Raw genomic sequence first — 26,009 nt, forward strand, 5'->3', positions numbered from 1 at the left:
GCTTTATTTCATGTTAATTTACTGCCTCGAGTTCATACAGCTGGTAATGCTTTTATCGCATATACATTATCTGTATCTGTGCATAAGAGCACAGTCTTTTTACATTCATATCTGAGGGTCCTACATCCAGATGTACACTTGCAAGCAATGAACTCAATACAAGCTTGAGAAATTGGATCACGGGTAATAATAACTGGCTTTAGTGTGTCATCTGCCACTTTCCATCCCATGTCGGAAGGTGCAGGCAGGTCTGAATTGAGAACAGTTGATTTGTTCCATACCATGGCTTGATAATGAGCTCTTCTAATGTGAAATGAGCAAGCATCACTGGTTGGGGTATGTCTTCAGGACTTGCCAAACATTTTGAGCACTGTCAATACTTACAGCATCGTGGCCATACATTTTGCAAATAAAATATTCACAGTTTTTCATTAGTTCATCAGACAGTTGTCCATATCCAAGACCTTCTATCAGTTTTGCACTGGCTGTAAACACTTTAAATACAGATCTTTAGAGATTCAACATATATTTGATGTTGTGTCACAGCCAGTGAGTGCATGAAAGGCAAGTAGATTTCTACGCAACTCTTATTGAGGATTTATTTAACACTGTGTTGACTTGAATGTATTTTCGTTTTTTCACTGTTCCAGCCATCATCCATACTGTTGCATTTATTTGCTGCAAGTGGCATAGTAAGAGCAAATACATTAGTATCTCTGGCTGAAACAACAACAGTGACACAATTTGATCGTTTACTGTTGTGAGCAGCATGGAGAATGATTCTTGTGTCAGCTTCCTCGCGTTTAGCCTTTAATTCATCCAAATTAAATTCAATGACAGTGTTTTCAACAGTTTCTTCATCCTAAAAGACGACTCCAACAACCAGCGTCTTTTCTGTAGGTGATTGCATGATCGTCTTCTGATAAAAATGTACTACGTCAATTTTATTTGCTGGAGAGCCAAAACTTTACACCAGATTTCAAATAATTCATTGATATTTGCAATCCACCCATTCTGGGGCACTGCCCATTTCAAATCCACAAGCTTAAAGAGCCTGATCAACAGTTATAACTGAATGTGACTGTCTCAGTCTTTCTGATATATGCATACATTTCAGAACAATAGTGTTAAATATCTCGATATCTCATTCTAAATAAGATTCAGCGGAAAAACATGACCAGTTTTAGAATCCATTGATTCCAGGTTTTGTTTTTCAGCTAAAGATGTGAGTACTAGTATGTCTCTGTAGCTCAAATCTGTGTCCTGCACTATGAAATTGGTTAACTAAATCTTTTAACCTAGTCATCTAGTGATATGTACTTGCAAGTCCTATGTGTTTAGGGGTCCATTTCTTTACTATCACTCACTCCATAAACAATATCTTGTGCTACACTTAATAATTTTGTTTGCCTATCAGATTCAGGATCTTTATGGTCAAATTCTTCATCTAAAAGCTCTTGGTTGGCCACCATACGTTGAATTCAGAAACATGAATAAACACTCCGGAACAAAATTTACTGAAACATTTTCAGTCACACCCAGTCCAGAATGTCGTTCCAGAGAGAACATATCAGCCCTTAATTTTAGTGCTACGTATCCAGTTGTCAAGAAGTCGTCACTGGAATTATATTTCTGTATTGTCAGCCGTTCATCACTATTACCAGTAGTATTATAATGGGCATCTTTAAGCACTGACGCAAAACATTCATATGGAACAAGAAGTGTTTTCCTTTCATCAGAATATATATACAGCGGAGTTACAAACTAACACTGGTTTCTCAGTTTACGTTGTAGGGCTTCTGTGAAAGATGATACTCTAGAATTAAATGAATGACAAAGAATTGTTGAAGAAGTCTCTTCACTACGTATGCGGTATCTGTTTCAACTGTCTGAAAGCTGCAGTATTTTCGATTTCATTGCAGCATACCCACGTTCATGCAAAAGAAAGTTCATAGCAAGACCTGTATTTGAGTTGTCCGACTTGGTTTTGCGAACTCCGTATCTAAAAGAATTTAATTTTTTATGATATTTGCCCTCCGTTGACATCAGAGAGTCATAAGCGCATTGTGTTGTCATTTTTAGCATCCTTTAAAATACTATCACTGACTAGTTATGTTAAAGAGTTTTTCATGTTGTTTTTTTTTTCTTGACAGAACATACACCTTTCTTAATTTAGTAGGAGTATATGATAAGTTTGATGAGGATGCAGCTTAATCTGATGTTTGTTCTATATTAAACTTAGCTTTGACTGAATAGTATGTATTAGTTCTTTGTGGACAAAATTAGAATAACACTTTCTATGGCAAAGGTTTTTGTCATTTTCATCTATTTTTTCAATTCTACTAATGGCTTCATATTTAGAAAAAAATCTCTAACAATTCTTGATTCGGCACACTCTTTTAGAGATGTTATGCATTGAGGTTGTTTCGTCTAAAGTTTTGTCAGATTTTGCCTCCTGACAAATGATGCACTTTTCTGTGCTATCTTGAAATGGTCTCTACAACTTAATCAGATCATCAATTAAGTTTGCATTGTTGAAACATGCATATAATTTAAAGTTGAACCATTGGTTAAAGTAGTTAGCGCCCTTTTCATGATCAATTTCACGTTCAAAGGCGCTTTACATAGTTCAAATGCAGCCACACAGGGCGCATAATTCATCCTCTATTAGTACAGACACAGAGCGATCTGACAAGAGGGACAGAGTGAGACAAAGCCCCCACAAAAGAGAGATCAGAAATCAGATATAGGCTTGTCCGGCTAACTTAGCCTAGCTCGTTGCGAATAGACAACCTGGTTCTTTAACGTGCCCAGTGTATAGCACTGATACACGCAAGGATTGCCTGGTTCCTGACCAGTACACCTCTAGTAAGGTGAGAAACACTGAAAAGCGTTTCTGAAAATTCCCGAGTAACTGCCGGGGATCGAACCCCCGACCTCAGGATTGGAAGGCCAGTGTGCAAACCACTGAACTATCCGTCCACCTTATATGCAATAAAATATGATTAAACTAAACATTCTTTGACTGTGAACTCAGGTTTAGTACTAATACAAGGTTACGCTTAGTTAAGGATTGTGTATAGTTACTTACTGTCACAGTATATTATACAAAACTGTTCAAACATAGAGTGGGGGAGGGGTGGGGCAGCCTCATACTTGAACTTAATGTTGTTATATTTTCTTGACCTTTTGTATCATGGCGACCGTTCATTAATTGGAATTCCACTTAAGTCGCTGCTAATGGGCGCGGAGTGTGTTGTATAGTTTGCTACATTTAGTGAATAGACTCGGTCAGTCAAAGTCTGCTGTTACTACGATTTATTGTGTTTCGTGCTTCCAAAGGACTTTTTAGATTTTATTGGAAGTATTTTATAGCTATTAACAAAATATGTGCGACTTTAGAAATCATGTTCTTTGTCTTTGGAATAAAACCATTGAATGGCAGTAATGTTTGGATTCTCTAAACAAACAGGAAAATGTGATGGTAATGCTGCGAACAGCATGTCGCTTTTACGAAATGTCTAATACAAATTGAAATGAATTTTCTAAAACTTTAGGAATCCTTATCGGTGTCACAAGATACATTAATAAGTTGTTATAAGTCAGGGGTGTAAATTTTTTTTTCACACCACTCGCCCTGCAGGACTTGTAGCCAGTAATATCTACTCGCCCTTAGTGAACAGCCACTCGCCCTAATAATTGACACTTTTAATACTGTCCTTTTTATGAAAGGAGTATTGTGTACAATAGTATTATTTCCCGAAAAATATTTATTTTGAAAAGTGTCTAAAAAATTTGGACACAATAATCATCGTCCATCCACCCGTATTGAAACAGATGGAAAAAACAACGTTAAAGATTATCGGTAATTATTCAGTTGATAACTAAGTAATTGACCTTGTTTTCATGATCATTTTACACCCCCTCAAAGAGCTAAAAGAAGTGTGTCAGTATCTTGACATCTGAAGTGGAGATCAAAGCGGTATTTTTGCTCGAGATTGTCATGGCATTACGTCATGTTTTCGCGCCATGTGACACATCACTGTCTGATCGTACCGCATCGGTTCTTAAAATTGCTGAGAAATAGAAATCAATAAAAAGTTTCTTCTTTAATTTGTTATCAAAAGCGAATGTGCTATATCCCGTATAAAAGGTAAATGTCTCAAACGATAGTTACTATTATAGCGGATATCCTACTTCTGTGACCTATTTGCCCTCAAAGAATATACATTATTGTTTGACAAAAATAACTTTTAAATTGTTGGTCAAAAAATACATGTACAAAGATTCATTTAAAACTTATTTAAAACCGCAATGACATCACATTGCTTTATTTTAAAATCGCATTTCTATTACGTTAACGAGGTCACGTAACCTATTCTGCTGCACTAACAGAAATGATCCCATCTGTTTGCCAAAAATCGTTTTAGCCTACTCCATGTATTGCAATTGCTGCCGCTTTTTCATTATTTAAGATTTTTTTATTCTGTGTTTTGTTCTTTCTGGTCAAAAGTCTGAATTTTATGCCAAGAGTATTCATCATTTATTTGCTTTTAGAAAGAAATAAGTAACTAAGATCGCGCTGTTTGAATTTTTACAAATGATTATATGAAAATTCGACCGTTTTTATAGAATTTTGCCTACATTTCTGTCGATATCTTATTAAAATCATTATAGAATTCAAATAGTATTATTTCTCAAGAGGTGTTGAAAACTTGAAGCGAAAATATTAAAAAATGAATGCACTACGCACGCTTTTTGTGTACGTGTCTATGTAAATTAGATATTTAATACGATAGGTCGCACGTGCTTGTGGAAGGGAAAATTACCGGCATGACGTTTTGATATCTTTACGATTCGCGGGTAAATTCCAGTCAATCCAGGTAGCGACTGAACCATCTCAAAGTTTGTTGACGTTTTGGAGTTGTAATTTCTGTATTTTGGTAAAGTAAGGACGTAAAAAACCACTCGCCCGATCGGTCGAGTATACAGCGAGGTCCACTCGTCCTACTCGGACTTTAACTCGCCAATGCGAGCGGGCGAGTGGAATTTTACACCCCTGATAAGACAAACTGCAGAGAATGTGAAGTTTATGCTCCTTTATAAAATCAAATAAAAGAATGTGCTTGAAGGAAACATGTTTTCTCCTATAATATTTACAAAATGAGAACAGCGATATTAATGTTAAACTCTACACCCATCCCGCGAGGTACAAGTAAATAAGCAAATTTACAAAATAGGAAAACTAGAAAATCTGCATGCAGGTCACTTAACACGACAAAATTCAGATGTTTCAGGTTCGGTTTGATTAGGACTGTTCATGGACGATAGTGGGTACGCATACTAGAAACGCCCAAGCTTTCTAGCCCCGGGCTGAGCAGACCTAAATTGGTTACCAGTACCAAAATATTTACGAGGCATATAAGGTGTGCATACTAGATCCTCCAACTATTACATGGCTCCTTTAATAGATTTCTAGCCCGTAATGTGTTCTGTACGACCAACTGAAAGGATGATGTAAATGTTGTGTTTTTATTTTTTATTTTTTTCAGTTCGGACCCGGAAAGCGAAGGCTTCACAGACAAACAACACTCGATCAAAAATTAAACATAGTGTGCAGAGCTTGAAACGTTATGAAAACAAGTAAGAATAATAATAAAATAATAATAAATCTAAATAATATAAAAATAATAAACACTACAAAAACTTTCAACTACATCTCGCAATTAAATGGTTAAGTTAGGTTATTATTGTATCAACCAAATTATTTGAAAAAGAAACAAACACACACACAAAAAAAAGCAATATTTTTATATTTCGCGCTTTATTGTCAGGTGTGGCGACTGAAAAAAGTCTCCCCGTACTTGGATTCAATGTTCAGTCTTATATTTTTCTGGCCCTTTGGGATCATCGAATCCATTTAACATATATGTACATTGTAACAGAGTTCCGGTTAAGTCGGTGTTAGGGTGCGTGAAAGGAGTTGCACATTTATTAAAATGTTTACATCTTTTTACTTTCACACACAAAAATATATTGAAAGCTAACCTTGGGAGCTTTCATCCATCTACTATGGACTTCATCAGCCAACTCGCTTTCTTTACATTTGCTGAGGATTAAGATTAACTCCATCCGAGTGTGCGAGCGATGTTAATGCTGTGTCCCATATGTGCGGTAACTGAAAACTGTCCCCGTCCCTGTTCAGCGCCGGCTTGTATGCTCTGATTTACACTGCCTCCTTCACCCCCCTTTCAAACAAAGAGGGTTCCCGGTCAAGAATACGCACGGATTCCAATGGGACAGCGTGACCTGGGCTGTCTTGGAGTATGTGGCGTGATACCTCTCTACTACTAGAACTAGGTCGTCTATGTTCCATGAATCTTGCTCCCAGTGTTCGTTCCATTTCACCTATGCAGTCCTTGTTACATTGAAACTTTTCATGTCATTCACATTTTATATGGTAAATTGGACCACTGATTTCTTGTTTGCTTGTTTTATCCTTTGGTTTTACAGGGATTTGTCTAAGAGTGCGCTGTGGTTTGAAACACACATTTATCTTGTGTTTATTGAATGTTCTTTTCAAAATTTTACTCTTTCCTTACATGTATGGCAGGATGACTCTTTCCTTTGAAACTTTACTATCCGATGTTCTCCTAATTCTTCTTCAACAGATGTTTCTTAACTTTGTTAATTGCCCATCTTGGGTAATTGCACACATTTAGGGCTTTGTTCACATGTTTTATTTCAGCCTTTAGATCTCTAGGATCTGAGGTTACTACTACCGCTCTTTGGTGTAAAGTTCTTATAACTCCAAGTTTGTGTTCTTCTGGGATTGGGCCGTTTTCAGTTACCGCACATATGGGACACGGCATTAACATCGCTCACACCCTCGGGTGGTGTTAATCTGAATCTTCAGTCAATGTAAAGAACATCAGTTGGCTGATGAAGTCTATAGTAGATGGATGTAAGCTCCCAAGGTTAGCTTTAAATACATTTTTTTGTGTGTGAAAGTAAAAAGATATAAACATTTTAATAATGACTGAAACCACAAAGTTAAATTTTCATTCAAAGAATTGCACATTTCATTATCTCTCACGAACAGACTCAATTAAACCCAGTCTGCTATTAGTATTCTTCCTGGTTGCATTCTTTGCTTCGAAATGATTTTTTACAGATTTTAGTGATAAATTTCATTACAAACGGATGTCACAATAAATAAATAAATAATATTTAGACCAGCAATATGATATAAAATCAAAAATGCAACATCTTGATTGGAAATGCAATATATATTTGGTCTACTTCATTTCTAGGGCAAACGAGCTGGTCAATAAAGGATTTCACAAAATAAACTGATTTTAGCTTGACTATTCAAAGAAATATGTAAATCTATAACTCTCATAGAAATAATAGTGTTTTTTTTTTTTCAATTTTACAATTTGTTAAGGGACCACAATGGAAATAAGAAGAATTATTTCATCTTTTTTTGTGTTATCCTTGGTATTGGTGAGCATTACATGGCTTTGCTGAGTAATATGATATAACTGTCTAATGAATTGTTGGTTTGTCACTATGTAATATTTATTATGCATTGATTTGTCATTTGTTTTATCGCTATATTGCCATGTCATGTACACTTTTGCCAAATAAAACTTACTTACTTACTTAATAAATAAGAGAAACAAACAGTACATATACAGTCAAACCTGTCTATAAAGACCACCCTTGGAAGAGCAAAATGTTATCTTTATTGGGAGGTGGTATTTATTCACAGGTTAAAATACACTGTAAATGTTAAATTGGGAAACAAAATATGTGGTCTTTACAGCCAGGGGGTCTTTGTTCAAAGGTGGTCTTTAACACAGGTTTGACTGTATTAAATAAATCGGACAATTTCAGCATCTCAAGTATTACAATAAAGTTCCTTCTAAATTACAAACTAATAGTTCCCAATCAGACTGTTTTCATCTAAGTATGCGCATCAAACGTTTTGCATTTTATGCAATTATGCATCTCCAGACAGAAAAAGAAGGGCAATCATTTTGATCCTTACAGGTATTATTATTTTTTCTGGCTGAACAAACACTGTCAACGAAAATGTCAAATAGAAGTATCAATTGTCTTGCAATTGTAAGTTCTTAGAAGTAAATTGGGCCCCCACAGATAGGAATTCCTGATAAGAAAATAACTGATGATTGAGAGTCTAGTCAAGAGAAAGCTAAAGTCTCTAAAACGTTATATAATGTCGTGATTCCTTTTTTTTTTTTTTTTTTTTTTTTTCACTTTTGCTGTTGTAGGACTGAAAAAAAAATGTGGTTGATACGGTTTTTTTAATATTCATTATGTTGAATATTTTGGAAACAAAAATTGCTTGCAAAAAAATCAGAAGAATGTGCCAAAACGGTTTTATAATGTTGCAAAAATGACATAGTTACATTTGTAATTGAAATTAACTCTAAAGAAAACATTATATAACCTTGTTTATGAATTGCCTAACATTTTCATGTAAAATTGCCCATCATCATTATTTTTAGCAATTATAATTGATCACTGTGAAATTCAAATTACCATTTCTGAAAGGAAATCGCGTGATGTTTTTAAATTTGAAAATGCAACGACTTCTTTACTACAAGATCCTACTGATAAACGTAAATTCAGATTTTTTAATTGAACACGCAAAAATAATTGCGGTTATTAGTAACATTTCTCCCAAAATTATGATCTTAAAAGTCGATCTATGAGGGGAGTTCTAAAAGCTTCAATACAAGTCTCCTGACTATGTTATATCTCATCAAAATATTAATTGTACTATGGTTATTTCAACTAGAAGATGACTAAAGTTAATGATTATAATTGAATATTGAAGTCAAATCAGTTTCATAAAATCGTCGCAGATTAGGTTAGCTGCATCATAAAGTAAGAAATAACATTGGGTTACCCAACCACTACTCTCCTCTCGTTTGTGACAGGAACGGTTTAATTTATCGATTTTATGGTAGGTGTCAAATCATGAATGTGACATAATTTTGAATCAAGGAAAGGACAGTTGCTCTATTGCATAAGGCTAAATGAACAATGCTCCGACACAAATCAAAAGCGTCAGAGTATGATAACGTGAAGTCTTGTTTCTAATTTTTTAGAACTCCTTGATACGGAATTATGTACCATTATAGCTCAGTGTCAAATTTCATCATTTCGAAATCAATATAATATTAATGAATGGTTACTGAATATACATTTATGGTCTGAAACATTAAACAAAAGGTGTTCGTGAATTATATCATTTTATTGCCTTTGAAATGACTGCGTCATCATAACTCCGGTGCGTGTAGTACACCTCTGGAGTTTTCCTTCATTTTCAAAAGTTTGAAATCTCAGCATATGACATACATCGTTTTACTGTAAACTGTTGTCTTCTTATCAGATGGGACCTACGTGGTTTCTCTGTTACAGTAACAAAACGTAATTTTGTAAGTATACACCCTGAGAATAAATGTCTGCATGTATTTATACGTGTCGTACAATTCAACCCTTTATTCTGTTGAAAGGTACATAATTATGTTTATGAATATCAACATTCTTTCTTACAAAAAAAAAAAAGAAACAACAAACGAAACGAAACAAAACAAAACAACTACACTAAAAAGTAAATTAAAGATGTTAACATCTGCTCATGAAAGCTATCATTTAATATCTGTGGTGGTCATTTATAGACATTTAACTCATTTTAATTTGCAGACGATTTTGCAAATCTTTTACACAATATAAGTAAATAAATAAATAAATAGGGCAATCGGAAATGTATTTTGATGATTGCACTAACGCTATTTTAATCTTTAAGTTATTACATTGTATATTGTATCATGCAAAAGGAAGGGTGATAAATGGCAAACTGAAGTTTAATTGCTTTGAATTACTTTCTTCTTGGAAGTAAATATGCATTCCATTAGCACGACGAACGCCTTATAAGGAAATAAGAAGATCGCCTTTTAGTAATTAAACAAAATATAGGAGAAAACTTGGAAGACAAGTAAAATCGTTTGGTCTCTAGTGATTCATAAAATCTTTTTCATTACGCTTTAGGGCAAAGAGGTCACATTTATAAGTGAAACGATGTCTTGATAAAGCTTTTAGTTTAATACATGCCTATAATATTTTGGAAAACCAGAAAATCAACAAACAAATTTTACTACATTCTCCCTCCGTTTTTATTTACTTGCATGATAGCTTTTGATATTATTGTCATGAACTGCTGGGAAAACTGCCACTGATTATCCTTTTTTTGTGAATGTTACTGCTTTCCGCAGCAGACTATATCTGAATGTATGATTTATATTTGTTTAAATAATTGTTTTTCATTCATTTCTCTGAATAGATCACTAGACTCTGTCCACTTGCAAAACAGAAAAGAGTCGCTCAACACAAGTGTTGCAGGCTCGGTTTGATTGAGCCGATTCATGGACGTTAGTGGAAGTGGATGCTACTGTCCATGCCCTCTAGCCTCGGGTTGAACAGAGCTCAACATTTACACATGCTACAAGTACAAAAAAAAAACAATTTAGATACATCCGCAGACATTTTAAAGGCTGTTGAATTATCGATGATCCTCAACTCATCGAGCGACATGTTTCTATAAAATTTCCAATCTAAATAACCTTCTACAGCTTCTAGTGGTTTAGCACATCTGAAGTAGAATCTTGTCGATTTTTCAAAATATCATTAAAAATGGACAAAACCAGAATTTCGAAAAAAAATCATGAAAAATAACAATTTTTTTTTGCATGAAAATGTCGCTTAAATTCTAATTCTAATATGCTTGTTTCTGTTAAAACACGCTTACTCTAAAATGACGTCACGTTAACGTGCGAAGACGTCAATGTTTTTGTTTCGACCAAGAAAGAGCGCTACTATATTTTATCTACTGTTTTAGATTAAGGGCATATTAGAATCGAAATAATGTATAGCAAAATCATGTTTTACCTAAATTGTTACATGCAAAATTGGTTATACGTCGCAAGAATAATTCACTCGGACTACCCTCTCGTGAAATTATTTCGCGGACGTGTTACCTCTTTCTGTGTATTAGTAATGTTAAAACAAGTTTGTTTCCTATACATTATTTCTTAAATATGACGGCATAAAAGTTTCATAACAATCGATCAACAAAGGAAGCCAAAAATTAGATTTTGAAAGATGTTGACGACGAGAATGTTTGTGCTATAAAGATTACAGTTTATGCCTCGAAATAAGGTTTTAGGTAACACATTCTTACGTGTGATTATAGTACATATTACCACGTCAGCTAAATTCTGCATAAGCCGGTGCTGGGGGGGGGGGGGGGGGGGGGGGGCGTGGGCAGTGTTGCATTTTCCATAACTGCTAATGAACAGACTTAATCAAACCGAGTCTGCAATTTTCACTGTTTGCCTGTTCTCCGTGCTTTCGAGAGATCTACTTTCCAGATTTTATTCATTTGAACAGTGCCATTACCTTGTATATAACATTTCTAAAATATCAGGCACTTACCAAGTTCCTAAACAGCATCCCGATCAATGCTAGGCTTTGGTATACTTTGCCACTTAAATTTCAACCTAGTTTGGAATTACGGTTATATTTTTATAACAAGTTTAAAAAGTACATAACCATAGCACAGTAGCCTTGCTGAATGAATGTTTTGGTGATACTCTGATCCAATTCATTGAAGTCTTGAGAACAGCTGTAAGGTCTTACAAAATGTATCACAATTTAATAGTGTATATTCTTTCTTTAAGTTGTTGCATGGGATCTCTCTCGAAAAACAGTTTTAATATTTGGCCGCCATGCCATTCAACAGGACAGTGTAAGTATAAAATGCTGTGCATACTTTCCCAATCAACATCATTATGAATTCATTTTATGCGGACATTTAGCAAATTTCTGTGTTGATTTGCGTACGCTACATCCATCTAAGAAAACGACAGGAAAACTGGTTAATCATATTTCGTATTAAACATCAATTTTGGCAAGTGCAGAGTATTTCTTATTTCAAACGAAAAATATACGACTTTATCTTCATAGAAAGTCCACTTTTGAAACTAATATAGTACCAACTTACAAGAAAATTCGTTCCTACACATGTAAGTGAACATAATAAAAGTAGCAGTAATATTAAATCTGGTAAAAGTCACTGGCTACGTTATTTCAGCTGAAAGTATTTAAGGTTAAATTTACTGCAATGAAAAAATAAACAAACGTCTTTATGTGGAGAGCTCTAAAATCTTTCAGCATTTAAGCTACATAACAATCACCGTGCTAAATTTTATCATAACTATTTTAAATTCTTCATTTGCCCTCATGATGTTCATTAATGATTGCCTTAAAGTATATATAAAAAGAAATCCAAAGTAAAATATAACAAACTTTATGCTTACTTTTTAAAACACAACCAATGGAAGTTGAACAATTACGGTACATGTACAAGCAATCTAAATGTAAGTACCTATTTCAGAAAAAAACTACTTCTATATGTATCTTTATGATATGTACTAACTTGTCAACAGCAATCTGACCTGAAGATGCTTTATGAATATTGGTTTCCAGACAGCAGTATGTTCTCTCTTATAAAAATGAAGTCTGAATGGCGAAATCATTCAATGAGAGTGTTGCTAATAAGGATTTAGATGTGGCAGTATCGGAAGTAAAAGTGACAAAATGGATTTATTTTGAAAGGTGGGGAAAGAATATTTTATATTTACATGTTCTTTTTAAACATGTTATATCTATTTTTTTTACAAAATTTAAATCATATAATATGTGTTAACTGCTGGAGTATTGTATTTAATATACATTTAGCAGGATAGAAAGTATCCGTGCTGAAAGTTATCAGGTTTCTGAGTTAATCAAATGTAATAATCTTAATATTATTTTTTATTACATTAATCTTCCGAAGTGTTCTCTTCTGGTCTTGTTAACCCTTGATTAAATTTTTTTTAACTTCTGCCTGCATAGTTCTCTGTAAATACAGCTTATTTTTGTTTTAATAGATTAGGAGTTACCTAATTTTACGTTCATTTTAAAATTTCCTTATTCCATTGTATTGCTTGATTTAAAATGAAATGGTACAGCTTCCTCCATTGTTAAGCTATAATCTAAACTCATATGATTCACATGATACGTATGTACGAAAGAAATAACTTTATCTTTGTTACCTTTCAGACACGTTACAACGCCCTTTCACAAGCTTAGATTTAATGAATAAAATGATATATAATTGCATTTGTTCAAAATATCAAAAAACTTTTATCAAATAAATTAATTAAAGCAGAACGGTTGACGAATACTTTTGTTTTGACTAGATTATGGCCGTTTATATATATCTTATATTTTGGACAAACTTGAGCTGATTGCAGCGGACATATCCAAATACAGCGATTTGCAACTGACAACAAACGATAGCATTTACACAACTCAGACTTACCCAGACAGTCAGTTTCTTTTTTGTTAGAAATTCACAATACAATTCATCAGTCACGGATGCTTTTTCACAGATGTTGATCTGTTTGGTATAAGGCCATTGAGGTTTGGCAGGTATGATGCGTTTCTATCGCTAGATTGGTGACACTATGTTTATTTAATTATTTCATAAAATGCAAACATAGCTTGATTGGTTAACACGTCCCCACATGCTGTTATCAATGCCCGAATGTTCATGGGCTTAGACATGTTAGACTGGTTCCAAATTGAACGTCAGCTATAACTGTGAGTAGATTGTATTATGCATTCAAAGTACTAGAATCCGCCAATTAAGTTAAAACACGATTCTGATATTAATTTAGATCATTAACAATTTGAATGCATTCATAAATACATAGCGGCCTGGCTGAAATAATTTGCCCAGCATGCCTGTTGATTAAGAGGAAATGTCATAACTGTCCCACACAGACTGGTAGTGATTAAAAGTTTTTAATATTGTTACAAAAGTTATAAAGAGAATTTTGCAAACATGACAGTATATGTGCCTTATTTATCACAAATAATAATAAAATTAATTAGTTGGAAGTTCATGGGCATCTGGAGTATTTCAATGATTGTGACCTTCAGTTGTAATGAAGAGTACATTAATGAGCCGCGCCATGAGAAAACCAACATAGTGGGTTTGCAACTAGCATGGATCCAGACCAGCCTGCGCATCCGCGCAGTCTGGTCAGGATCCATGCTGTTCGCTAACAGTTTCTCCAAGTCAAATAGGCTTTAAAAGCGAATAGCATGGATCCCCTGACCAGACTGGTCGCAAACCCACTAGGTTGGTTTTCTCATGGCGCGGCTCATTTTATCTCTGAAAGCAAAGTACGCAGCTAATAAAAATAATTGGAAGCTTAGTTTAACTAAGTTTCTTCATCAGAGGTAATATATTCTATAATGTATTCTATTTCACTTATCACCTCTGGACACAGCTTAAGAATTGAAGCATTACATTAATACTTTTTCACAGAAATAGTGACTCGACTTCATTGATTGTCCGGGCCAGTACTATATGTGGTAATAACACAACTGTTTGCTTTATCATTCAAAACGCCACAGCTTGCTGTACTGTAAATTTTTCATATTCTGATAAGAATGTTAGGTATGAAAAGGGCACTAGGGTGCAAGATTTTAAACAGTCAAGTGTGCCATTTCATTCACCTGTTTGTATACAAGCTTTCCAGAATAGTTTTACCCATGCTATCGAGGCTATTTCAGTCATTAGGTCCGCTATTAGTGCTATCTGATAGTGTTATAACCCAAAATAAAAAATGGTGTTGGGTCGATACGTCCCCTCTCTTTTAACCTCTTAATGCTGAAGGTTTCTCTTAAACTGAAAGAGAAAATTCTTTTACATTTATGGCTTTGCGTACAAACATCTTGACACAATATTTGTTTTCAAAATACTTTTCTGATTTAAGACTTTTCTTAATTTATGTCAGTCTTATCATCGGGACACATAATTTGATGGGTTTTGTGGGTAAAGCAACTTTTATCTAATCGTCTCGTACTATTTGTATCTCCTTAAGTTATAATATAAAGTAGCTTATTAAATGTATATATGATATAGTTAGGAACTACAAAGATTACGTTTTATTCAAGCAAGTCGAAAAGTTAACGTATTTACATCAATTGTCATTATTTTATCTATTAGTATTCTTTAAAATATTAAAATCACAAAAAAAGTCATGCAAAGTTGTAAAATATTAAGAAGTTCTATCAAAGATTATGCCGATGATAGCTATCATAACCATGTTTCGTAAACAGTGTTGAAATATGGGAAATAGCAACTGCACCATTTACAAATGACTTACCTACAAATCTCTACCTTTTCCAGAGAGGAAAATGCCTTTATTGTGATACGCTAAATGTATTTATTTGAAATACTTCATCGCAAATATATCTATCGTGCAATTATCATAAGGCAAACTTTCATTTATGTGCATTCCTTATGTTCGAGAAAAACGCGACGAATTAAAGTATGTGTTGTGTATTTTATTGAATAGACAACTCAGAGCTGCTGCTTGTGTGCGTCCTTCAAAAACAATGTTCCCTCTTTTTGATAGGAAAAATGCCTATAAGGTCTATTTAACTATATAGACGCGCATAATAGAAGTGATTGAATAGAAAAACATCTTAACAGTAATTCAGTACCGAATTTTTAAATATTGTTTTGGGTACAATATCACCCCTATACTAAAATATGTATGTATACTTTTTACATCGGGACTACAATACAATACAATACAAAACAAATACAATACAAATTTTATTTAAAGCCGGTGCATATATATAAACAGAAGAAAACAACACAAAAATATCTGAATATTTTCTTGATCGTCTTGTTTAAGGAAAGAAGAACTTTTTCTATTAGATAGGAATCAATAGTAGATACTAGATAATCCTCTTATGGATTGAGCCGTGCCATGAGAAAACCAACATAGTGGGTTTGCGACCAGCATGGATCCAGACCAGCCTGCACATCCGCGCAGTCTGGTCAGGATCCATGGTGTTCGCTTTTAAAGCCTATTGGAATTAGAGAAACTGTTAGCGAACAGCATGGATCCTGACCAGACTGCGCGGATGCGCAGGCTGGTCTGGATCCATGCTGTTCGCAAACCCACTATGTTGGTTTTCTCATGGCAAGGCTCAATTATTATTCATGCACCTGTAAGTATCAAATCAATAGTTTTTAGCTGAATTCTTATCAAAACAGTGTGAAAAGAAACGATAATGCCGATAACGACAGCAAGAGAAACTGAAGGAATTCACAGAGGTTCAATTACAAATGTTTAAAAACAGGCTATCAACTGATATCCCTGGTGCTAGTTATTGTTTGTGGTATTTTAAGTAAAAAGTAATTACGTCCAGTACATGTATATATGACAAACAGTAAATTTCAATTATGAGATTTTTTTTTGGCACGAACAAACAGTAGGTGTTTTTTTTTTTCATTTTATGCTACTTTCCAGACAAAAATGGTCCATTATATTGATTATTTCCATTATAGTAATGTTTCTTTTTTTTTTTTTTTTTGGCCTGTACAAAGAAAAGAAGAGGATGGCAAATTGAAGTATAAGATGTCTTAAATTGCTTTGTTCTGAGGAGTAAATAAGCCGCCAATTGGCACCATGAATGCCAAATAAGAAAGTAAGTCTGATTGACGACTGAAATACGGGTTTTCTCTAAGTAAGCATAATGTCGTAGAAAAAGAAGTGAAAACAAACATGTTATATCAATGCTGTTTTGGGTGTTGTAAAACCTTTATTAGGCTGAGCATTTTCAGTGTCATGAGTAGGAAACGATTTACCTTAGAGGAACGATGACAGTATAAGTCTAAACCCAAGGCAAATAGTTAATTCGCAAATTAAGTGTTATAAAAATACATATTGATTTATATGATAATCGGAAACACTACTTTGCAGTGAACAGATTGACCATCTTGGTTGTTAACAGCATCGCTTACCTGCCATAGAAGCGAGCTTACTGCTGACATTAATCGTAGTCTAGTTCATATAAGTAAGTTAAGTTATTTTTGGTTTGAGTTTAAGTAAATTGTAAATCTGATTTTAACCCATTTCTGGTTCGATTATTGTAAAAAGAAACAGCAATGTAAATATATAACAAGAGGGCCAAGATGGCCCCATGTCGCTCACCTGAGAAACACACAGTTTAAACAGTGTAAACATTTTTGACCTAGTGATTTCATAGAAACAAATATTCTGACCAATTTTCATTAAGATTGGACCAGAAATGTGGTATCTTAAGTGTAAACAAGTATTTTCTTCAATTTGACCTAGTGACCTAGTTTTTGAGCCAAAATAGCCTACATTCAAACTTGACCTAGATTTAATCAAGGCAATCATTTTGACCAAATTTCATCAGCCTAAATTGAAAAATACAGCCTCTATCACATACAAAACACTTTTCTTTGATTTGTCCTAGCGGCCTAATTTTATGAAGCCAGATGACCCATATTTAAACTTGACCTTAATTTCATCAAGACTATTATTATGACCAAATTTCATGAAGACCAATTGAAAAATACCGTCTCTATTGCATACACAAGGTTTTTCTTTGATTTGACCTAGTGACCTAGTTTTGACTACAGATGATCCATATTCTTACTTGACCTAGATTTCATCCTGATAAATATGTGATCAAATTTCATGAAGATCAGTTGTAAAGTACAGCCGCTATCGCATACACAAGCTAAATGTTGACAGACAGACGACAGACACAGACGACAGACGCCGGACATCGAGCAATCACAAAAACTCATTGCTCAGGTGAGCTAAAAAGGGACACTCTAAGAGTGTCATTTGAGACGGGGCGCATAAGCTGAAATGTCCTCTTTCTTAGTCTGTTATTATATTTCTTGGTCGGTTACAGATTGTACTATTTTTTCTATAAGCTATCATCATAATAAACGAACCAATATCTACAGGACTAGTAAGTAGCATAATAAACATATAAATATTTTCAGTAGCTTAAAATTATTCAGACAGCTAGAATGTTTATATCCTGTCAAACTGCTATAAAATCCACAGATATTGCGAGAACATATATATGAAAACTGTGGAAGACACATGCTGTCGGTAGACAAATCTGGCAAACTAATAAGTAAACAACTAAATGATTTCCTCAGTCAGTAGATGCTACTTCTAACACTTTACTTTAAAATCATTAACATGAAAAAGTAACAGTACCAAACCAAAACATATCCAAGGGGAATGCTTTATCTCGTGCATTGGTTCAATAAAGATTGTTTTTTATTTGTATCATCGCTTACCATTGTTCATATCGACCTGTGCCGAAGCTTATAGCCCCAACTACTTTTTTTACGTCTTTACGGACGTATAACGTGATGTCTGTAAGCAGTTTAACGTCCGTCTGAAATTGAAATTGTTGACCAATGATCCTCAGACTTGTGATGCAAATTTCTTTTAAGCAGTGATTTGTACATTTATTTTTCAGGTATGTTGGTCAACGTAATTGTCAAAACAAACGCCGTTTCTTCTCGATAATTTGGAAATCTCCCTTATTCTTCTATCCTGAAGCTCAAACTTAGTAGGCAAATTAGTCATGGATAGTGAACGGACCCTAACGGTAGTGAGGTTACAGCTACTATTAGTATCAAAACCCTTTCCGCTATATATATATATCAGTTTAAGATCCTCAATTTTAACAAGAACATTGCTCATTGACCATGCATATAAATTATTGGTATTTGAAATCAGTTAAAGGTCACAGTTACTGTTGGTATAATATCGTTTATGCATAATATAGAAATTTTCCTCGATCTTCTGCCATATAACTCGGCAAGCGTACTGCTCGTGTGCAGTAGATGTCCTTGTTGATTTGAGGTCACAGGGTCAAAGGTCAAAGTCACACTTTTAGTTTAAAAGCCATTTCCTCTATAATTTGAGAACTAGTTGATTTCTGACCATCAGATTTCTTTATGCATATTGCCTTTGGGCATTGATACTGAATTGAAATGTCTATGTCACAGTGATTATTAGAACAAAATCTTTTCCCCTTGATGTTTTCAGAATTCGTCGAACCTAGACCTTCAAAATGTGGTGGCACATTGTCCGGTGACAGCTCGACTGATTTTGTGGTCAGCTTATTTAAGTGATCGTTAGTAAACAAGGACCATTCACTATGGCATCTCACTATTTTGAGGTTTTACAATGAAATATCATGGATACTGTCCTGCGATAAGATCAGATGGACGTATTAAAAGTATGTGGTGGTGATAGTTATCCATCCGTTCGTTTTGCACTTAAATTCTCATTCTATAACTTCCGGATGATAAGATATATGATTCCCAAGCTGTAGCGAAACACCGTAGCTCCACACTTTAGTGCTCATGTTACAAACGGCATTTATATTCGATGTTGAATTACAGTTTTTCTACAGATAGTTGATATTCCCATGGAAACTAGTTCTGTAGAAGTTGTTGTGATATTGTCAGCTACTGTTCTTTGACAATAATGTGGTGTTTACAAACATAGCTATAAGTACATTTAATTGAAGAATATCAGGAAAACCAACATTCTGGTTACTTGTCACAATCTTAATTTTTATAGAGACATGTAGTTTTATACCAAAGATAATTAAAGCATACTGGTAAAAAAAAAGATCATTTTCCACGTTGCTTCAAAACTCAGTGTCACACGTAACTTTTTGTATGAATTTTTATCATTTCTGTATGACACAACAACAAAATCCTATAAGGCGACTGTAAATGTTAGTATCAGACTAAATATGATACATCTATTTGAATGATGAATATAAAAACAGGAAGTGATTAAAGGAACTATGCCAAACAAATACAAGTAATAAAAAACAAAGAAACTAGAAAAACGACATAAAAGGAAAACAGACAGGAAACAATTTTTGAAAACAATCTGAAACAGACACTTTATGATGAGCATTGAATTCTAAATACAAGAAAACAAGAGACGTGAAAATACACCGGAAACCTGTTTTTCATTAACATTTTCCCTTTTGGTAACATTGACTTTCACCTAACAGAGACCTTAAACCTACTGACAAAAAATACAATCACTTAAACTTTCTTTCCTTTTAAGCTACCTACCTACAAAGTTCCTTTGCAATATCTCATCTGATTAAAGCTATTTAGTAGAAAGTGTGTTTTCTTTATTTGTAACAGTGACCCCAGATTCCATCTAATTTACCTAGTTCATCATATTACCAAGCTTGCTATACACTAAGTTTGTAAATACATCGGGGGCTTGGTGCAAAACTATTGTAAGTGTATATAAATAAAGAACAAGATACAATAGTTTTGCGCCAAGCCCTCGATATGACTTATTCGGTTTTCAGCTTTTAACTAATATTACGAGCGCATTTCTGTTTAGACATTTTGGGAAACATGGAAGCTCTAGGGTAGAGTAGTGACCGACTCTATACTCGATAACCCACTTGAACGGTATAAATTAGTACACCAATGGTACCTTCCCTGTTGAAGAGCTGAACTCTGCAAACACCACGGCGAGGTAGGGTTTACTGGTTCCTTGCTTTTCATCACAGCGCTCAATATGCCGGGGAAAACAGTTTTAGATATTACCAGGGCCCAATTTTTGATTGGTCGGCTACTTTAGTGGTGGGGGCAAGTATCATTTACAAAACAACCTACAGTTCTCTAGAGCTCCGATGTGAACTTGCCCTCTAACATTTGTTATCAGTGCATTTCTAGGGAGCTGCGTTATTTCAGCGAGATTTCTTCCTATTTGAATTATATCTCTATCTTTTCGACTAATCAATAACGTAATACAGACATATCTCAAACTAACAGAACTATATATTAGCCAAGGCTTCAGAAACGTGTGTTATTACATACTCGTTTCTACTCCCCGTTAAGTTACACTGTTACCGGAAACGTCAATATTTTTCCAAACACAGACGCCTGAATTTCATATCGGGTGCTTGACATAATTCAGTGTGTGTTATTGCACTATTTTTTTCTATTTAGTTCAGTATTGTCAATCCTATTCAAGCTATTGAACAAATTCATGATATTTATATTATTTTCATACGTGTAGATGCGTATGTAATAAAAAGGTTATCTTTGCATGGGGAAATATTCACTCGTTCTTCAGGGGAAGAATATTGCGCTTCAGAATCTAAGGTCGCGCAATATTTCCACTAAAGAACTCGTGCACATTTCCCGATACAAAGCTAATAACCTTTTATTATTTGTCTTTAGATATTACATTTCTCGAAGTGTATTTTACCGGTACCTGAATATTGTTTAGTCACAAGTAAGAAAGAAATCGTTTTTTCAACATTTACAAAATTCACTTCTCATTCAGTTTGTTAGAAAAAGCTAAATTCTATTCTATAAAGAAGCTAGTTGCATTACTGAAACAAATTGTACGGTTACTATAACCGCCATTTCAGTTATTTTAAAACAATCGACCCGTTTTAATGTACACTGTGTTCCATTTAATAAGAACCATATGAAACATGCGAACATAGGCTGTATGTTCAATGCACTTGTGTCAAAAGTATCATTTATTTACAATTTATTATAACCTTCTTACACAAATATGTCTTTAACATTTAGATTATTCGTTTTTAACAGTGGATGATTTAGTAACATCAACGTGCATGCTGTCAGTCGACTTCCCTTTATGGTAAGCTAGAGCCTCTAAGGCCACAAGTTGTGTTAGTGTTTTCAATGGGATACTTTAATATAATAACTCTTACCCGGTTTCATAAAGGAATTAAATGTACTCGTTGGCTTACTGCTGGGATTTGCAACATTAATATTTAACACACGATTCTTTTTAATAAGCCTAAAGTAATTTTGTCCTTTTCACCGTTTGTATGGACAATACAATGCACTAAAACATTTGTGAAATCGTGTAGCATTTTCATTAATATTACATTCAGTTCTTTTGATTTGAAATACCGATGATATTCGTTTGATAAAATATAATGACGACGACCAGAGAATCGCACTAATTAAAATTAATAGACAACATGTAATCGATGGAACTCGTGATAAATACTATTGAATCACATATAATGAAATCTTCATTAGAGGGCGTCATCCAGCGGGCTTACGAGAGGTGGGCAGATTTATTCAAGTGCCCGACCGTGTCTCAAACGATCCCGGGACTTACTCCACTGTCAAGAGCTTAAAAGTCTCCGCATGACCTATATTATGTTGACGTGTTTTCAGCCCAACATAAATAAAAAAAAACATTTGCTCATATAGCACCTTAACTTGTAAACTGTTTATATGTATTCAAGGTTCAATGATCTTGTTGCTATTATTTGATTCGGTCTTGGCATAAGAGAAGATTGTTTCAGAATCTATGTTAAGATAAAATATTCAATATTATTACATAGGCGACGCATTCCGGCCGGCGCAGTAGCGTTGCTGCAATGTAGCAAGTGAGCAATCAAATTTATATGTAGTAAGAAACGTTTTACATTATGTGGTAATCTTGAAGAAGTTATATTTGTGTGTATTTGCGCATTGAAAGGCAAAACATACTTGGCATGATGAATCCGTAAAGAAATGCTCAATTATTTTTACTCCATTTCATTTTTGTAACAACTTACAAAAAAATTATTCGCTTCTTTAATACGAAATTAACTTTTATTTTTCAGATATGTGGATAATAGCCTAAAGAAAGTGTAGATCGAAGGGCAGTCTGTCACATGACCAGGCCGAGTTATATAGAATATACAAACATTTTAAGAAATTATTTTAGATACTCCAACTGAAAAAGGTCGTTGTAAAAGCGTCACGGCGGGAAAGAAATTACATTTCATAAAAGATCACTAAACCTTTGTTTAAGGCACTGACCTTAGTTTGCAGTTATCTGTAATATATCATCAAATGTGAATTCAAGATACTTTGATGCCAGCCTTCTGAAAGATTATTTATTTTGCGCCGACATTAGAAAAGATATCTGTTAAAATGTATTGAGTTTTTATAAATAAAAGCGGACACAGAGCTACAAACCAGTGCAGACAATTTGAGATCATCTTTAATACAATATTATCCCCAGCTACATCGGTAAAAGTGACACTGATAAGGAAACCAATCACACATAACAATAAATTTCAGAATAAGATTAACAATAGATTCTCTTCAATTGGATATAAGAAACTCCTTGCGTGATCTTTTCTGAGACATATCAATATCAATCACATAGAAAGGATTTAATCTTTGAACGTTCATATCAAACGGCAGGAGTTACATAAAAAAATGGAGAATCGTCAGTTGTATCATATGATTAAAAGTGGAATCAATGTAAGTGATATAGATGTTTTGGAATCTTCAAACGAGACATTTGAATTTTTTGACAACGCCACAGAACGTAATCAAGTCATTACTTCTCAAAGTTTATTTATAACCCGCTTAATAGTTCAGAAATATCTCGTTCCGTTTGTTGTTACATGTGGCATTGTGGGAAACTTCTTTAATATAGTAGTTCTTATAAATCCAAAAATGCGAACATCAACAAATATATATTTAATGTCACTTGCCTTCTGTGATTCTCTTTATCTACTTTTTACATTAACACTTTCGTTTCTACACTGTTCAAACAAAAACCTTCCCTTAGACGCTTTTCGGTATATACCAATCGCAAGAGTGCTTTCGGACTTGTTTGGGAATACTGCTGTTTGGCTGACGGTTTGCTTCACATTAGAGCGTTATATAGCTATACGTTTACCAATGAAAGGGAAAGCATGGTGTACAGTTAAAAAAGCAAAACTTGCAATTTTTGCAGTTGCGATTGTTTGTTTTGTGAACACTTTCCCCGAATTTTTTAAAATGCGTATAAAACGTATTTACACTAATAAGACTACAAAAACTTGGCATTTCGCATGTGTTTATTCGGATTTTGCAAAGAAATCCAGCTATCAGTTCGGGTATTATTGGTGGTTTGTGGCTATCTTTACGTTTACTCCGTTAGTTCTGTTGTCCGTCTTTAATTTTCTCTTAATACGGTCTGTTTGGGCTGCAAACAGAAGGCGCCAGATACTCTCCCAGACAAGAGTAACCGGAGAAACTGTGAAGAACACCCACGAACAACAGCGTGTTACTATGATGCTTATATCCGTGGTTGTGATATTTCTGGTTTGTCAGACACCACAAGCTATTTTACTTATCTACAGATCTTACGTTCAAGCAAAAAATATAAGATACCCAGCAGACTTCATAAAAATATCTGGAAATATTTGTAATTTATTAGTACAGATTAACTCCTCGGTGAACTTCTTCCTGTATTCATACTTTAGCAGCAAGTTCCGAAGAACGTTCCGACAGGTATTTTGTAGATGTAAACGGAAAAATAACTCACTGAATTCGTCTGTCACTTATTTTCACAGGACGTCAGCCTTATGCACAGAAACAATATCGCTTAGGTCAATGCCATCCTGTAACTCTAGCCAGCGAGTAAGAACTAAAAAAAGAGACATTGTTGTAGAACTCAGGTAATTTAAAGCAACACTGTCTTTATAAGTAAAGTAATGACACATTCCGGAAGAACACTAGTTTTCAACAAAAGAACTTTAGTGACATTTTGTTTCCTTTATGTCACATTATGGAGCAAATACATCATGGTCTTGGAGTAGGCAAGGTATCTAAAGACAGAAAAACATTAGTATGTCTATGTAGATCAAGTGTAAGACATATGATGTCGTTAATGTCTACAAGATAACAGTTACTGTAAAATGAACATTTCATCATACAAGATACAGAAATATTTGGTTATTTGTGCCTGTTATGATGTTTCTAAATAATATGACAAACCAATATTATTTTGTTGTTTGTCTTAGTTTATCATCACTCGATGACAAAGTTGATTGATTTTTAGTTACCTGAAATATTTATATTAGAAAACAGTGGCTTTATTGACACGTGTTTGTTAGACAAAATAACTTATCCTTTCGTTTAACAGTTATTTCAGTTATGCACCGATAGTCACCTTAATCTAGAGTGTATACCAGTACTGACTTACTGTATGACCTCTTCAACTACTTTAGCGAAGCTGCTAACGACATTCTATTGCACTACTGACTCTGATGGCTGATTTCTGCCAACTTCGCCTTTTCGCTATATCGCCCGCGACATTAAAGCGGAAAGACGAGATTGTTTTGGTATTGGCACGTTGTGTCTCGCGGGCGCCAGAACAAGACCATGATTACAGTGTTTGTCGCACATTCATACAAGTGACATGTAAACACTTTCACTCCAAACGATAAGCTTTCATCTAAAAAGAGTATATTTATTATATTATTATGTATATAATATAAAAAGATGCATATTTTTAGCTGATTTGATCGATTACGCTCATGCCTCTATGATTGCGCGCAGTACTGTAACCACGTGAATATTTCCTTTTTAGAAAGGTGTCCCTGCAGCAAAATTAATAGTGCTAGCTTGTATCAAGCAATTGTTAGGATAAACAAACACCGTTGATACTAGAATTACTACTTAACGGAATTTTATACAAAAAAAAAGTACGAAGACAGCAAAAGGATTGTTTTCCTCCGCACAAAGTGTCTGCCAACAGTTCTCAGTGCTTTCCTCAAACACTTCGCCCAACTGCTTTTTGAGAACTAACTGTGTAATTAACGTACACAGACATTTCGCATTTAAAAACGTTTTAAAGGAATAATAATAAATAGCTACTCGTTATGTAACGCAGTTACTTCTACTGTCAATCTAAACAAATTGAATTTGATTTGCCGTATCTGACATCGGTAAGCGTGTATCCACCAACGTGGAAATTGAACTGTCTGACAATTTGGACAATTTAAGATAAGGACTAAGACATTGTAAGTGTTTAATCAATTGACCTTTTCAAATCTTAGCATGTTTGTGTCCTTGATTACCTCAAACTGTGTTGTTACTTATTACACGGTAATAAAGAATATGTAATATGCTTTCTTACGACTGTACAACGTAACTGCTTCACAACAACTATGACTAATATAACTTATAAATAAGTTAT

At 34.3% G+C, this 26,009-nt stretch overlaps 1 protein-coding gene across 1 annotated transcript; it reads left to right on the forward strand.

Annotated features, from left to right (window-relative positions):
* Positions 1-12,640: 12,640 nt before the first annotated feature.
* On the forward strand, positions 12,641-24,813 carry LOC123541091 (FMRFamide receptor-like). Its single transcript, XM_045326476.2, has 2 exons — positions 12,641-12,708; positions 22,651-24,813. The coding sequence occupies exon 2, from the start codon at positions 23,255-23,257 to the stop codon at positions 24,488-24,490; it is 1,236 nt and encodes a 411-aa protein (XP_045182411.2). The 5' UTR covers positions 12,641-12,708; positions 22,651-23,254; the 3' UTR covers positions 24,491-24,813.
* The last annotated feature ends 1,196 nt before the right edge of the window (positions 24,814-26,009 follow it).

This window comes from Mercenaria mercenaria, chromosome 16 (genome assembly GCF_021730395.1).
Source record: "Mercenaria mercenaria strain notata chromosome 16, MADL_Memer_1, whole genome shotgun sequence".
NCBI lineage: Eukaryota > Metazoa > Mollusca > Bivalvia > Venerida > Veneridae > Mercenaria > Mercenaria mercenaria.